Source organism: Serinus canaria, chromosome Z (genome assembly GCF_022539315.1).
Source record: "Serinus canaria isolate serCan28SL12 chromosome Z, serCan2020, whole genome shotgun sequence".
In the NCBI taxonomy this organism is placed as follows: Eukaryota; Metazoa; Chordata; class Aves; order Passeriformes; family Fringillidae; genus Serinus; species Serinus canaria.
The window spans coordinates 37,243,038-37,258,550 of record NC_066343.1 but is presented as its reverse complement, the minus strand read 5'-3'; the positions used below and the strand labels follow the sequence as shown (position 1 = coordinate 37,258,550).

The 15,513-nt window shown below is 45.0% G+C and overlaps 1 protein-coding gene and 1 long non-coding RNA gene across 2 annotated transcripts; one reads left to right on the top strand and one right to left on the bottom strand.

Annotated features, from left to right (window-relative positions):
• The first annotated feature begins 39 nt into the window (after positions 1-39).
• LOC115485122 (uncharacterized) lies at positions 40-3,231 on the top strand. The gene is made up of 3 exons (XR_003945872.2): positions 40-239; positions 1,335-1,414; positions 2,782-3,231. It is a non-coding gene; the product is annotated as an uncharacterized LOC115485122 (long non-coding RNA).
• Positions 391-7,365, bottom strand: ZNF367 (zinc finger protein 367). The gene is made up of 5 exons (XM_030237296.2): positions 7,004-7,365; positions 5,863-6,013; positions 4,098-4,217; positions 3,588-3,726; positions 391-3,010 (listed from the first exon to the last, which is right to left on the bottom strand). Exons 1-5 carry the CDS (start codon positions 7,361-7,363, stop codon positions 2,770-2,772), a joined length of 1,011 nt encoding a protein of 336 aa, XP_030093156.2. The 5' UTR covers positions 7,364-7,365; the 3' UTR covers positions 391-2,769.
• Between the last annotated feature and the right edge of the window lie 8,148 nt (positions 7,366-15,513).

The following is a 15,513-nucleotide window of genomic DNA, read 5'->3' as shown; positions in this document are numbered from 1 at the left end:
CGGGCGGGCACCGCGCGGGGCGTCCGGCGTGCCGGGGCCGCTGCAGCCCGGCCCCAGAGCACCCGGCCGGGCTGCTAAACCAGGCCGCTGGCAAAGCGGGGCCTCTGGCCTGCCCGCGGAAGGGAGAGGGGCGAACCCCGGACGAACGGCAGGGACACGGCTGCAGCCAGCCCTTAGCACCCCCAGAGCTCGGCCTGGGCTTCGCACGGAGGGACGGATTCTCACGCGCGCCTGAAACTGTAAATAACAATTTGCCTCGGGTGGTTTAACTTGTGTCAAATTTCAAGGGACGGGGAAAATAAACACCTTAAACTTTCTCTGCAACAAGTCGGGCTGTCAGAAACGAGGAAGAGGCTGAGTAATTAATAATTACCAAACAGCACACGTTAAACCTGAAAATTAAATCAAGTTTTTATTCAAAGCATCTATTAGAATGACAGCACATGAACTCTTCTGCTTTTAACTCATGCCAAACTACAACTTAAATCTTTCAAAGCACCAAACAATTTCTCATATGTAATCACTTAACAAAACAAAAAGCAGTCTTCCACATCCCATTTTTGCTTTTTTAACTGGGAATTTTTACCCTTAACTTGTCATGATCCAGAACTGCTTCAGCTGTCTGAATTTTATCTATGGCAAAGTACAATCCAGTGTACTTGTCATACTTCAAAGACCTGAGGAAATATTCTGGCTGACTGAAAAAAGAAATTTAAAAACTTCAAACCCCAAAAAAAACCCCCCAAAAAACACCCCACCAAAAATCCACAACCAGTCCTGATGAAGTAATATTCCAGTCTGCAAGTGGCTGGTAATTACAGTCTTCTGCCCTGTGAAATACTACTTGGGAGCAATTCTGAGTTGTGATTCAGAATTACAACAGATGTATATTCAGGGCTCATTTTGGGATTAGACTATTCACATGAAGCCAGATGAACAGTCAGAAGCACTTAATATTATTTAGAAACCCAAAAACTACATACATGAATGAATTACCAGTTTTATGTAGGAAAAGAAACCTCATGTGACTAGTGTTTCCTATTTTTTTCAGAAGCTGAAGAAGAAGTTAAACCGTATCACTGGTGTTAAATTATTTACAATCAATGAAAGACACTTTCTTTTTTTTAAATTATTCAATTAATTTTTAGTTAAGTGCTTCAACACAGGATTTTAACAAACTGGGTTAATGAGATTTTCAACCACAAAAGGTTATCAGAGAACATACTTCAACAGCTGCAGTTTCTGATGTAAAACCACTCTACTTTTCTGGAACAGCTGTATGCATCTGGTCAGCGTACATCAAGTGATTGACAAAATGTTTTCTTCCTTTTCAGTTCCAGTGAGAGGAAAAGAGACTTCCCATCTCAACTGAATTTCCCGACTTCCAACGAGAGGAAGAAGTTAAAGCAAGCAGGTCAGTAAATACACATAATTAATATCCCCTTAAGCAGTAGCTTAACAACAACAACCAACAACAACACCACACACAAAAAGTCCAATCTGAAAACAAAGTTTTGTTAGCATATTAGGAATCTCTGGCTGCCTTCAAAGCAATTATGGTAAAAGATCACCATGAGACAATGCTACTGAAAGTCCATAACATTCACAAAGTGACAAGATACCCTGTTAAACATTTTATATCAGCATCTGAGTACTAGGCAGCATTCTGCAACTTCATTTATTTGGGAAATATATGAAATCACACTGTTAACACACTTGTAACTACCTTTGGAAGCCTATTTTCTTATTGTATAGTGAATACTTTTCTGCAGTGTTTACTTTATAGCTGTGCTATGGTTAGTGAACAAAAAATCGGCATGTTATGCTGGAGTAAAGCGGTAAGGTGGCTTTATGCACAGTAAGTATGGAGGCTTCTATTTGCTAATCATTATAAAAGCAAAACTTTAAAACTTAGTGTTTGCTAATAGAAGACCTAGAATAGTTTACTACAAACTCATACCACCCTGTAAATAACGCCTTTATTAACAAAATCAAGTGCCAAATCACTACAGGGCCCAAAAACCTGAAAAAAATATTACCAGTTCTTTACCTTTCCCTAGACTTTGCAAGACTAATCATTTTCAGATAAAACAATGTGCAAAACTTCCCAACTACACATGTTAGGAATAACAAGTGCTACCAAGAGATTCTGCTGAAATCAAATCAAAAATATGTGAAGCAGCAAAGTCAAGCCTCATACCTTGGGCAGTCACAGTGAAGATATTCCCTGCATGAAGCATTTTCTTTCCCTGTTCAAGCTGAGATAACTAACGCCTGCCCTTCGCCTTGGAGATGCTAGGTAAAGATATGCTGACATTAGAAAAACACGGTTTCATTGCTGTTTAACAATATCCCCAGACTCATCACTTTGCTAGATACTCAGATAAATACTTTTTTGTCAGCCTTCTTTGGCCACATGTACCATCCTGCTAATGACGAACACTTTGTTCACAAAGTGTTTTCTGTGAAATCTGCTTCAGATAAATGAGTTAACCTTGCAAAATCTAGCTTCCCATGACACATAAATTTGTCAACCATGCCTTATGCAGTCCCATATTTACAAAATACTTAGAAATTTTACATCTGTCTTCTACTCTATCAAAAGTGCAATTCTCTCACCCCATGATATGGGGCAACAACATTCTTCATAAATTCTACAGAATAGCAGCCTATTATAAGCAAATAAGGTGCTTAGCTTATGCCTGGGATCTAACTGGTTAAGTAACACCAGAAAGTACATTTTTTATGGACAGAGACTGCTCCTCCTATCTACTGTCGCAGGGGTGCCACAGCTAAGTTTGCCAGCTCAATGAGTGCCAGTGCGCCATGCATGCGTTCACGCTGCTCCTGGAGGCGACGGTGGCGGGCAGCTGAATGAGCGCTGTTCTTCTCCTCGTCATCCTCTTCGTCAGACTGAAGATACTCCATTGGGTCCTGCTGTTCCTGATCTGTTTTCTGGATTGCTTTGGTCTTCAAAGCAGGAGCACGCTGCTCTCTAGTCTCCCAGTACCTAGAACATCAAATGTGAGGAATACATACAATTGACTCTCACACCAACAATTCAAAATGGGCAAAAACCTCCCAAGTACTAGCTTGCATCCAACTGGGCATTGCACCTGGCTTTACCTTTCAGCCCCTGTATGGTAGTATTTAAACTGTCAAAAACCTTCTTTATTCAGTATTTTAAATGTAAAGTGCCCAAGTGAACATGTGTGACAGATTTCTTGTCTCCATGGTGTCCTCAGCAGGCATTTCTTCCTAGGCATACAGTACCCCTCAAACAAATGCAAATTGAGGAAAACTGTAGCACTAGCTAATAAAGTATTAGCAGGTGTTGATCAAGCAAAAAAAGTATTGAAGTAGAGAGCAAACACAAAAGAAAACTGTAAGAAACAAGTCTCATAAGGAACTTTGTCTTGACCAGGAGTTCATAATTCTTCAAGGGGAGGCATAATTCTTCAAGGAGATATGTACTGGAAGAACATCTAGTTTTGCTTTCTTGGGGTTTACCTATCCCAAAGAATGAATGCTGCGACAGATCACTCTTTTAAGTATTTTGAGAAAGATGACACCATGAGAAAACTTACTTTGCTAGCCACTCGGCCACAGCTTTATTATCAGCTGTCTCCTTCTTACTCAGCCTGTCGGTGAGCTCTTCCCTCTTGAGTCGGGCGTAGGGATGTTTGGGACAATGACGGTTTGCATGTGTGAATCTGCTTAAACAGCCTTAAAAAACCAGAGTGACAATGAAGAACGTGTTACAGAAAGCAGTCAACCAAAGAAAGTGTAGCATCTGTGGGATGGAAATGCCACTGAATCCACTCTTCCCCATTCACAAAAACCCTAGGTTTAGTTGAAAACCAAAGCCTCTATGTTCGTAACACACCCTTATTATTTTATACATTAGTATCCACTGACACAGAATGTATGTAACCCTTAGATACATACTTGCAGAATTAGGCAGATTCTGCACAGCTCTACCCTTCCCTACAAGTTCCACCAAATTTAAACTCCAAAGTTTTTGCCATGTGAACACGCATGCGTTCCCCATATTAGTCTGACCCCAGAAAGCTGAAAATAGTTTTCTGATTACTTACCATTCTCTGAGCAGACAAAAGGCTTTTCTCCTGTGTGGAGACGCTGGTGAGTTTTGAGCTGCCCACTCTGTACAAAGGCTTTCCCACAATCTGGGTAGTCACATAAATAAGGCCTTTCACCTAAAAGTAGCAATAGAAGAGATTTATGAAAGATGACTAGAAGTGTCACAGTGGCAGTCCCTGGCTTGAACCTGGCACAAGCAAGCTCTCCTTTTACCCACTCAGAAACGTGCAACTACTTAAAAACTCCTGGTGTACTTAGAAGTGCATGCTCTGTGCTACTGAAAAATATACTTATTTTCAAAGAGAAAAAATATTGTACTTTTCCTTGTCATATTTTGTGGTTTTAGACTCTTAGATAGCACTACATAAGTTTTGTGAACTGTGCAGATGTAGAGCAAGAAATATGGACAAGTATTTGAACAAGTAATGTAATTCAGGTTATAACCAGAAAAATTTTATCCTTACCATAGCCTGAACTAGGGTAAAATACCTGAGGTCAACATTACTACAAGGTTATAGAAATATCTTATTAGGAGAAATATCTCATGTTTAAGAAAAGTTATAATGATGGAGGCTGCATGAGAAACTTATTCCAGATTTAAGTTTTCTAAAAGCAGTCATCAAGAAAGAGTTCTCCATGCAAACTGCAACCAGAAGAACAAAGGTAGCATATGTCTCCTTCAAGCAGATCTGCACACACTACACAAAGGTATGCCATGTCACCACCCTTAGGAAGGCAACAAAATGAGGGTGAGTCTGCCTCACCAATTCAGAGGAATGACAGCTCTACTCAGTTAAGTAGTTCTGACAAGTTCAACACATTGTAGGACTGAGTGACATAACATATTTTGACCAAAAAATGAGGAATGCTGCTGTTTAATATCATTATCTCGATTAGTCATAGTGACCTGAGTCAGAAGGAGATGGTGAGAACCAAGGCTTTTGTGGGATTTTGTTTGGTTGGTTTGGGGGAGTGCTGGTGGAGCTGTCTATATTGTAAGCTAAATTTGTTCATATTTTATGGCAAACACAGTATTCTATTGAAGAAATTAAATGTATTTGCTTGGTTTAAAAAAAAACCAAACAGCATCTTCAGTTTAAGCTCAGCTGAGTATTGAGTGAGTTCATCATACATTTAAACTTTACTGCAAATCACTTTCTAAATATAGTTCAGTAAATCAGCATGATCTCCATCCAAGAAAATTAATTTTAGGTGGTGGGAAAAAACAACTGGATGGTGGTTTTAAGCATGTGGACTCTTCTCTCAATATTTAAGCACACTTCCAAGGATGTGACAATCCTGAAGTTGCCAGCCACTTTTTAAGTTAGTGTAACCTCTTACAGCAAAACTTAAATTGTGATGTGAAAAATACACCAGCAAGGAGAGAGGAAACAAATCACTATGAAGATGCAATCAGGATACAAAGTGCTATCAAGCTCAAGCACCAAGCCCAAGGCTACAGTCTTTCCTACAAAGTGAGTCTGTGACATCGACAGATAAAATGTTTACACAATTTGACTATACTATTATAGCTGCAATTGCAGCTGCAAATTTGTCACTTCCCCATGACATATATGGTTACAAAGACTTTGATTGACTAACAAGCACTGAGAGCAAAGTATGGTTAATGTAGCAGTTACAATAAAATCATAACAGGTCAAGTCCTTTGGAGTTCCTTTATGTTTGTTTGAGGGGATTTAATCCCTTCGTTCCTGTTTCCTAAGTGGCTCTCCCCAGTTATTCACAGTTCCTTTTACTCACCAGTGTGAGTTCGCTTATGGGCTTGCAGTGACTTCTCTCGTGGAAAGACCCTGTTGCAAATATTGCAACGTATCCTGCTGGAAGAGTGCTCTCCTTCACTGATCAGGTCTCGGACAGTGTCTGCTCTTGGACGGCCACGTCTTATTCCATCCTGGGAGTAAATAACGAGGCAACTAAACTCAGGCACTTCCTCCCCCCTGCAGTTTGGCCAAGTGGCACAACATCCCCTGGAGCGATGGCATGACCAAGGATGGTGCTGTGACAGCACAGAGCCACACCAGACTGTGCCCAGCCGATTCCTAAGGGCCCGTTTAGGAGGGGAGATGACAGGCACCACCATGTGCTCAGGAGCACGGGGAAAAACTGACAACAGGATCAAGGGGAGAAACTGACAAGAGGATCGGGTCAGGTTGAAAGGGACCACAGTGGGTCATCTGCTCCAACCTCCCTGCTCAAACAGTCATTCTAAAGCACACGGCACAGGCAAGATTGTGTCTAGACTGTTCTTGACTACCTCCAAGGACAGAGACTCCAAACACCTCTCTGGGCAAGCTGTGCCATGCTTGGTCACCAACACATAAAGAAACTCCCCCTCATATTGATGTGGACCTTCCTGTGTACCAGTTTTTGCCTACTGCCTTTCTTTCCTACAGCTTGTTACAAGCAGATCCTAGCTCCATCCTCTTGGAACTCTTGTAAGATACTCATATCCATCAACAAAGTAATCTCAGTCGTCTCTTCTTGAGGCTGAACAGGTCCAGCTCCCTCAGCCTTTCCTAATAAAATAAATGCTTCGGTCCCTGAATAATCTTTGTTGTCCTACACTGGACCCACTCCAGGAGCTCCATGTCTCTCTTATATTCTTGAGGAGCCCAGAACAGGACAAAGCGCTCCAGATGCGAGGAGAGACGACAAGAGCTTTTTTCGACGGCTAGGGTGGCTTTTTTAATGTTTATTTTTTTCCTTTTTAAAGGGGGGAGGACGAGCAGCCGCTCCGTACCCCGCTCTTCCCCGCGGGGCGCGCGCCGTTACCGGAAGTGACTTCACTTTAAATACCCGGGCGGAAGCGCGGGAGGGGCGCGCGCCGCGGAGTCACCATGTAAGCGCGCGGCCCGCCTGCCCCCGCCCGCCGCGCACTCACCTTCAGGTGCCGGTGCCGCCCGCCGCTGCCCGGGCTCCCTGCCTTCTCCTCGTCCCCGCCGGGGACTCTGCTCGCTCCACCGCGGGGCGGTGGAAGGGCTGACGGGCCGGCGGTGCTATCGCCGCCGCCGGGGCTGAGGGTCACGTTGTGTGCGTTCTCGCCCCAGCGCCAGGGGTAGACCATGAAGTCGCTGAAGCCAGGGCTGGTGGGGACGGGCGGGACTGGCATCGGCTCCTCGGCTCCGCTCCCCCCCGAGGAGGGCTTGATCGGGGTGGTTTTGATAACGGAGACCAGGACGCGCTTCGGGGAGTCCTGGCAAAAAATCACTGGGGGGTTGCCCGGCGGGAGCCGCTCCGCCATCGCCGAACCCTCGCAGACAGCGGCGAAGAGAGCACGGAAAGAGAGGGAAAGGAGGGCGCTCCGCGGCGGCACGGCCCCGCAGTCCGCGCCCGTTTCCCGGAATGGGCCGTGCAGCTGCACGGAGGTCCCGCGGTCGTCGGCACCTGTCGCCGGCCGAGCTCGCCTCAGCCGCTCATCACTGAGGACGGCGGCACCCTGTGGTCTCGGTGGCCTGCCCTCCGCACCCCTCCGCCTCCGCGGCCACCCCCGAGCGGATCCGCCAAGTCAGCGGCGGGCCCCGGCCATGGCAGCGGCCGGAGCGAAGCAGTCACGGCGTCCCCACACCTTTCCGAAGAGAAGCCGGCCCCGCTGGCAGCCCTGGTCCCGGCGATGCCCGAGGAGGAGCCCCCGCCGCCGCCGCAATACCTCCGCGCTCGCAGCCCGGGCCGAGCCCCAGGTTTTCCCGCGTTACGTTTCGCGCCCGAGCGCAGCCAATCACCCGGCCCGGCGAGAGTGTCACAGGGAGTCTGTTCCCGCCGGCCAACCGCTGGGCGGGAAAATCGGCGGCCGCGCCTCTAGGGGCGGGGCCCGAGGGCGAGGCCGTGCTGCTGCTGCTATTCTATTGGGCAGAAGCAGGGTTCACGGCCCCGCCGGAGGTGCTGATTGGTCCGCTGAGGCGGGGGCGGATGGAGGCAGGGGTGGCGCGCCCAGGCAGGTTTGGCGCGCTGCAGCTGTGGGCGGGCTGCGCCGGCCAATCCCGTGGCTTCGTAGCGGAGTTGGCGCGCCCGGCGGCTTAAAGGGGCCGTCTGGCGGTGGGACAGCGGGTCGTGTCTTTCCTTCCCTGGGGTGGGGGAAACGCTTGCCTTTCCCCTGCTGGAGCCCTGCCCTCAGCGGCGGACAGACCTGGGAGTGAACTTACGGGCTAGGAGGGTACCCCAGTGAGCTGCTGCCGCTGCCTCCGCGGGGATCGTAGGGCGGGCGGGGTCGGGCCGGCGCGGCCGTTATGGCGCTGGCGGGGCCACCCGGGCTGCCCGGGGAGACGCCCCGTCTAGCAGTGGTGCCCGTGGCAATAGGGCGCTCGTAGTTGTACAGCTACATGCACGGGTCCCGGGTCTGTGAGAAGTGTGCAGAAGTTGCCACGGCCCTCGACTCGGGAATTTTAGGAGGTTCTTAAGGCAGGTGATATTTTAAGCGGATGGTGCCAGATTTTATTCAGTGGTAGCCAGCGATAGGACGAGGAGCAGTGGCCCTAAACTGAGACATCAGAAGCTTCACCTCGACATGAGTAAATACTTCTTTACCTTGAGTGTGGTAGAGAATTAAAACATAAGAAGTTTCCCTTCAATATGAGGCTGCTCCAGTCTGAAAACATAACTTGCATTTATTACTTTAGTAGCCAAATTTTGAGGCCAGTATCAGGAGCACAGACAAGCCACAGATGTAAAAATGGCGAGGTTTTTTTCCCCAGGTCTGATTTGTTCACAGTTCATATGCTGCTGACTGCTGCATTGTAAGAGTGTTGGCGCACATAATGACTGACAGGAACAGGAAAGAGCAGGGAAGAGCAGGTTTGCAGCATATGACTACTAAGTAATGCCCTTTTTGATAACAGGAAAAGCCTACCAGTTTTTCCAACACAGAGGCAGTAATACAGGGCTGCAGCATTCCTTATCCATCTTGAGATCAACAGCCCTTTCATTCTGAATTATAGTTGAGTTTGCTTTGATTGTTCTTTTAAACTAACTAAAAATCCTCAAATGTTTGCTTAGGCAAATTCTTGTCCATTGTTATGCTTCTCAAAGTCAGTGTTACATGTCAAAGTCCTACCATTACTATGCCAGGTCAGGCCTTCCTTGCCAGACCAGAAAGCAAATGCTGCAGCTTGTAACATTTGTTTCCAAAATGAGCAAAAAGTTTCCACATGCTTGGATCTGACTAGCTTAAAAACCTTTGGCCCTAAATATAGCCCATGGTAATTACTTCTGGTAATATAATGATGTTGTAGAGGAATAGTAATACAGAAAAATAAGTTAAAATTTACTTTAAAATTTTAAAAAAGGGAAAGAATTATTAATGTTAAGATAATTGCACCCAAAAACCAAACTGCAAATACACTTAATAACTTTCCAAAACTACATGCTTAATGCTTCAGGTAATACATGTAGCTGCTAAAGAACTCCAGTGATGGATGGAATTAACATTGTGAGCTGGTATACAGAACTGTAGATATTGTGAATGGTATAGAGTGCATTGTGAACAACAGAATATCTCTATATTTAACCTATGCTGCCCCAATGTACACATTATGTTTTGTGATGGCTTTCAAGGACCTGGCAGCAGATTAACTTATTTATGTGGATCTTGTACATTTTTCTAATGCCAACTAATAGAACTTTATTAATAGAGGAAGCACAAGAGAAGGGAGAAGCTAGTTGATGCCATATCTGATATTTTAACTGTTCTGAACAATAGTGTTTCATATTGTAATAGCCATAACCAAAGAGAAGTGAACTTTTTCTCCATATCCTGCCACTGGAAGAGAAAATGGGCATATAGAATGTACCTGGCCTAGAGGGCTTAAAACACACTGCTTTTCAGTACACAGTCATAGGTATTGTGATGTATTATTAAAATAGTTTGTGTGACATGTAAAACCTGTTCTAAAGTAATATCTGAACTGCATGTCTTAGCAATACTAAATGTGTTTCCTTTTCATAGCATTTTGATGCTATGCTACTAACTTAATGTGTGTTGTGGTTTGAGCATGGCTAGATTCCAAAGCCTCTATAACTTCCCTCTGCAGCTCGACAGAGGGAAGAAATTTTAACAAAAGGTTCATTGGTTGCGATGAGGGCTGGGAGGGATCACTCACCGAATACCACCAGGGCAAAACAGGCTCAACCTAGAGATATGAAGGGAATTTATTACTGACAAAATCAGAGCAGGACAATGAGAAGTAAAATAACCCCTTAAAAACAGCTTCCTGCCAGCCCTCCTTCCTTCCAGCTCTGCCTCCTACCCCAGCAGTGCAGAGAGACAGGGAATGGGAGTTATGGCCAGTTCATCACCCCAGGCTTCTCCTGCTGCTCCGGGAGGGGAGGTGTTTCCCTGGGGTCCCTCCCACAGGAGACAGTTCTCCATGAACTTCTCTAACATGGGTCCATCTCATGAGCAGCAGCTCTCAGTGAACTGCTGCAATGTAAGTCCATCCCATGGGCAACAGTCCTCCCAAAACTGCTGCAGTGTGGGTCACTCTTTTACAGGATGCAGTCCTCCAAGTACAGGCTGCTCCAGCATGGGGCCTCCCTTGGGTTCACAGACTCCTTTGTGCATCCACCTGCTCTGGTGTGGGTCTCCTCCACCAGCTGCAGGTGCTTCTCTGCGTCCCCATGGACCTCCATGAGCTGCAGGGGCACAGCTGCCTCAGCCATGGTTTGCACCAGGGGCTGCAGCAGAACCTCAGCTCTGGTGCCTGGAGCACCTCCTCCTTGGTGTCTGCAGAGTTGTTCCCCTCATGTGTTCTCACCCTACTCTTCTCTGGCTGCAACTACATATGTGCACTATATTTTTCTTCTTCCATCCTAATTCTCTTATCACAGCAGTGTTATCACCATTTCTGACTGGCCCAGCCTTGGCCAGTGGCACATCTGTATTGCAGCCACCAGGGATTGGTTCTGCTGGACATGGAGGAAACTTCCAGCAGCTTCTCACAGAAGCTATCCCTGTTGCCCTTCCCCCTCCCTTGCCCTTGCAAACCCAATTAAATGCATTAATATTTTAGTGTAGAAACTAGAAAAAGTTCTCTTTGATAGTTAAAGGACCAAAATAATGAAACATGATACAACCCACAGTCAGATCAAATCCTGCTTATTACAAAAAACCATACCTTTTATCATACATGAGATAAGACTGGAATTGTAAAAGGATAGGGAGCAAGGATTCAAGAGAAAGCAGGAAGAATACCTGTGTTCTATCTAGCTTGTTAGACTCAAGATGGAAAGGACAATTATGGAGTTTGAGGATAGTAAACTTTCAGAGACAAAAACAACTACCTCTGAAGCAGAACAAAAGATGACAAATAAAGATGAAAAGATGTATTCTACGTCTTTAAAGCATTCACTTTAGATTATGGCTGTTAGGTAGATAATAGCAAACGATCACACTGCATGTAGCTTTATTATGTTATACTAGGGACTTACGTAAAACCTTAGCAATGGTAATAATATCTTTTATCCAAGTCTTTATTATTATATTTTTCAAGTTTCTGGATTTCTTGTCTGAGCATTCAGATTCCACTCTAGGAATCACATTCACAGCCCGTGAGACTTTCACTGCTGGGACTGGGACCTCTTTGCAGTGGGTGGCTCTAGTCACCTGATGGGTGCCACATTTGAATCCCTACACGCACCATACTACACTGCCAGACAAGCTTCCTTTGCTATCTTGACCCCAGGTTTCCCGTAGCAATGTCCCAGGTGCTGGGTTCTTGTAAGTATTTTGATCACAATGCAGCAACTCAGTAGCAGCATGTGCTGTTTCTAAGGAATCCCTGGGCTTTTACACCCTTGCAATCTATGCACCCACCCTTCATGCCCCTTGCACTTGCCCCTTGGTCCAATGGTGATATTTTGGCTGAGGTCCTCTCCTTGCTCATTAGGTCCTGCAGAGTCTCTAGGTGACTGGCCACCCCCACCCCTACCAGCTAGCACCGAGGTGCCTGTGCCCTTTGTTAGTAGAAGGTCAGTGTCTGTTCCTGGCTCCTTTGATGGGTCTCCAACCATTTGCTGCCAGCCGGGACACAATGTCCAGCTTGCACAAAAAGCTCTCAGCATTAGGTGTACTCCTCTATAAGCACGCCCATCTTTGGTGATGCAGCTCTCCTTTGGGCTTAAGCCTTCATGTAGTCAATTTTGCTTAGTAGAATTGTGTTGCTGGAAAATATATGAGATAGCTAGATCCTCTAAGTGACGCAGTGTTACCCTCTCTACCTGTTCTAGTGCCCTGCCCCAGAACAGCGCCTTGAGCCATGTGATGTGTTCAGGATGTGTCTCCCTCAGGCAGGAGAGATGTGGGCATAGAAAACGAAATGTCCAGGGATGAGAAAGTGTCTGTATGCAAGGTCAAGGACAGGATGATCCTTGCTGCTGATTAGGTACTTAGCTGCAAAGGTAGAGAAACACGAGTCACCATTCTCAATTCTGTCTCATGTAATTAGACACTTTTCTACCTTCAACCAAAAAAAAAAAAAAAAAAAAAAAAAAAAAAAAAGAAAAAAAAAAAAAAAAGAAAAGAAAAAAAATAAGCAAGGACTGTTTTGGTAAAGATGGCATATTCCATACCTATACCTGCTAGGCAGCCTTGCATAGGATGCTGTTCTGTGCGTGTGAAAAATCCACTTGTGGAGAGAATGTGGATGGAACAGCCACTTAGGCAGGCAGCTCTCATCTTCATTTAACATGAGTCACCTGTTGTCAGAAAGGTTAGGCATCTATGCCTTGTATTACAACTAGGAGATTCAGGCTTTGCATGCAAATATGTAATCATGCCAAAGCCATCGCTGTTACTTTTTGGTATAAAATTCCAGACAGAGCATTTGGTTACACTTTGACAGCAAAATTCAAGTTTTCCTTGTCTGTCTCCATTTTTTGTGTAACTTGACAATCACACACTGATTGCACATAGCAGAAAGCTGTGAAAGGAATGAGAGGGAGGTGTTTTTACAAGACTGTTACTCTCCCAAGGCCACGCTAAATTCCTGGAGTTAGAAAAAAAGAACAGATACACAAAGAAAAGGGAAGGGGGGGAGGATGCACATTAGAAGAGGGTCTGTATTAGGGTATTTGGGGAGTCTGTACCTCTCAAGTACCTAAGACAATTGGAAAATAGAGAAGGAAGTGGGACTGAGAAATTAGGATAAAAGGGAGGATGCATGCCCCAGCAATTTGAGAGATCCTATGGGGAATTGGCCCATGACCTCTCCTTTTACTCATGAATAAAGCAATGGGACTCCACTGTCTCTTTTTTGGACATAAAAACCTCTGGCATTTTGGATTAATTTTCCTGAAAGCTGCAAGCAAAAATAAGATTGCAAATTACTTTCATTTGTCATTAAAGACTTCTAATCAGTTTTGAGCTTGGAATCCCTTATGGAAATTTTGTTTTGATTGACAGTGCAGAGCATCAGAAAACTAAGGATTTTTCTAAATCTCTACATTAATTTTAGGAAACAGAATTGTATAGATAAAGACAAGATATATTTATAGCAAACACTGGTTTTGGCTGTCATTGTGGGATCTCTCTGAGCAGCTGGACTCTTTTTTCTCTTTTGAGGTTTCATGAAAAAAAAAAAGCCAAATCCCAAAGAACACCAAATCTCTAATCTTACTGCTGAAATATATCTGAATTCCTCATATTCATCCTTCTCCAGAGATACTATGACCTTCAAAGTACTTATTAAAGCTGTAAGGACATTACAGTCAGTGATGGCACTAACCAATGATGGTCGTCTGTCATCTTTCATGTATAGCATAACTTTGATTCAAACTTGTAGAATATTTAAATAAAAATATTTCTAAAATTTCTACAAAACTTTCTGGATACAATGTGTGCTGAGGAAATCTAGTGTAGACGCTGAGATTGATACTAAAAGGCTCCGAAAAGATCCACAAATATTTGGCGAGATTTTTGATATGCTGTAATAATGTGATGTTGTTCATGTCTTTCTCCAGATTAGTACAGGACAAGGTACCTTTCCAGTTCTTTCTTTGCACTGAAAACACAGGAAGTTTCATCTTTTTACAAACTAAACCATCAATTCAGAGGAAAGGACAGTTGATCTAAGCAAACATTTCTCATATTTTATTCCTTTATCATATTATTGAAAATTTCTTCATGAATTTTTGTTAATTATGGGTAGCTATATTTTACAACATAAGAACTATGCAGAAATAATGATTTTTTTTGGTTAACTTATATTTTTCTGCTTTTAATTTGAAGCATTTCAGAGCGTGAGAGATTTGACTGAACTACCAGGATTTTTTAAAGCTCTTTGCAAGCAGGTAATTGCCTGAAGTTACTGTAATTAATTCCATACAAACCAGTTTGTGATCTCTTGAATTAAATTGAAACTTGAAAGGGCACTAAGTTCAATTAAATTAGTTTTATTCTGCAGTAAGCATGCCCTGCAAAAGTGGGTCTACATGACAGCCAGGAGAGATGCAATGACTATGTTCAAGGCTTGGAATAATCTGTAGAGGATGCGCCTTATTTTATTTTTCAGTGGTGTCCACAGATTTATCAGCACCCCGAAATCAAGAAGAACAGGGCTGTCTTTAATCCCGCCTTTTGAAACATAGTGAGAATTCTGATACTGTTTCAAGTTACTGTAATAAGAATAAAATTAATTTCAAAACCAGGTGATGTATACAGTAAAGTTATCACGACAGAGGAAGCGTTAGTTTCACATGAACGATGGGAATAAAGACAGCCTCATCAGAGGAATCAAGACTGCAATCGCCACTCTTTGGGCAATTTTGGCTGAAGGGCTATGATTTTGTTGTTACAGTGGCTGATAAAAGAGCCACTGGTGTTTCGCCCACCCAGGTGCCCGTCCTCTGCGGAAAAAAGCCTTGATGAGTTTCCTGGCATGTCACTGTTGGTCCTATTTATTGAGACATTTTTATTTTGAGACAGCAAAAGTACTCGCAGCTGGGTCCAGAACTATGAGCAGCTGACAAGGCCCCTACAGGGGTGCTGCACCAAAAATCTGTCTCCACGGGGGCTTAGTGGCTGCCGGGGAGCCCCATCCTGGCTTTGGCAGGGCGGAGCAGCTCTCCGAGCCAGACAGTGAATGCCGCAGGCTCCGCGCAGCGCGGTGAGCTGGTGGCAGTGCCGGCACGGGCACTGCCGCTCCTCTCGCTGGGAGGCGGCGCTCCGGACACCTCGTGCTAACACCAGACTACTTTATCCAAGCGTGCCGGCCACCTCCAGCAGAACTGCCCTGGGGAAGCCCCAGTGTAAGCGGGCGCCTCTTTCGCTGGTGTCACTTGTTAGAGGATGGAGGTTGTACCAAAAGCCCCGCGGCGCCACGGCTGTGTGCCAGCGGCCCATTCGAAGCGCCGCCGCTAGAGACCGTCCGCACACGGGGCGGGGCTGTAGAGGCGCTGGGCTGG

Excerpts from the sequence above, each read along its gene's own strand:
- ZNF367 (XM_030237296.2), bottom strand. The coding sequence starts at position 7,363 with ATGGCGGAGCGGCTCCCGCCGGGCAACCCCCCAGTGATTTTTTGCCAG. Across the intron at positions 6,014-7,003 it reads GGCGGCACCGGCACCTGAAG|GATGGAATAAGACGTGGCCG; the intron begins GTGAGTGCGCGG and ends ATTTACTCCCAG. Across the intron at positions 3,727-4,097 it reads TTTTGTCTGCTCAGAGAATG|GCTGTTTAAGCAGATTCACA; the intron begins GTAAGTAATCAG and ends TGGTTTTTTAAG.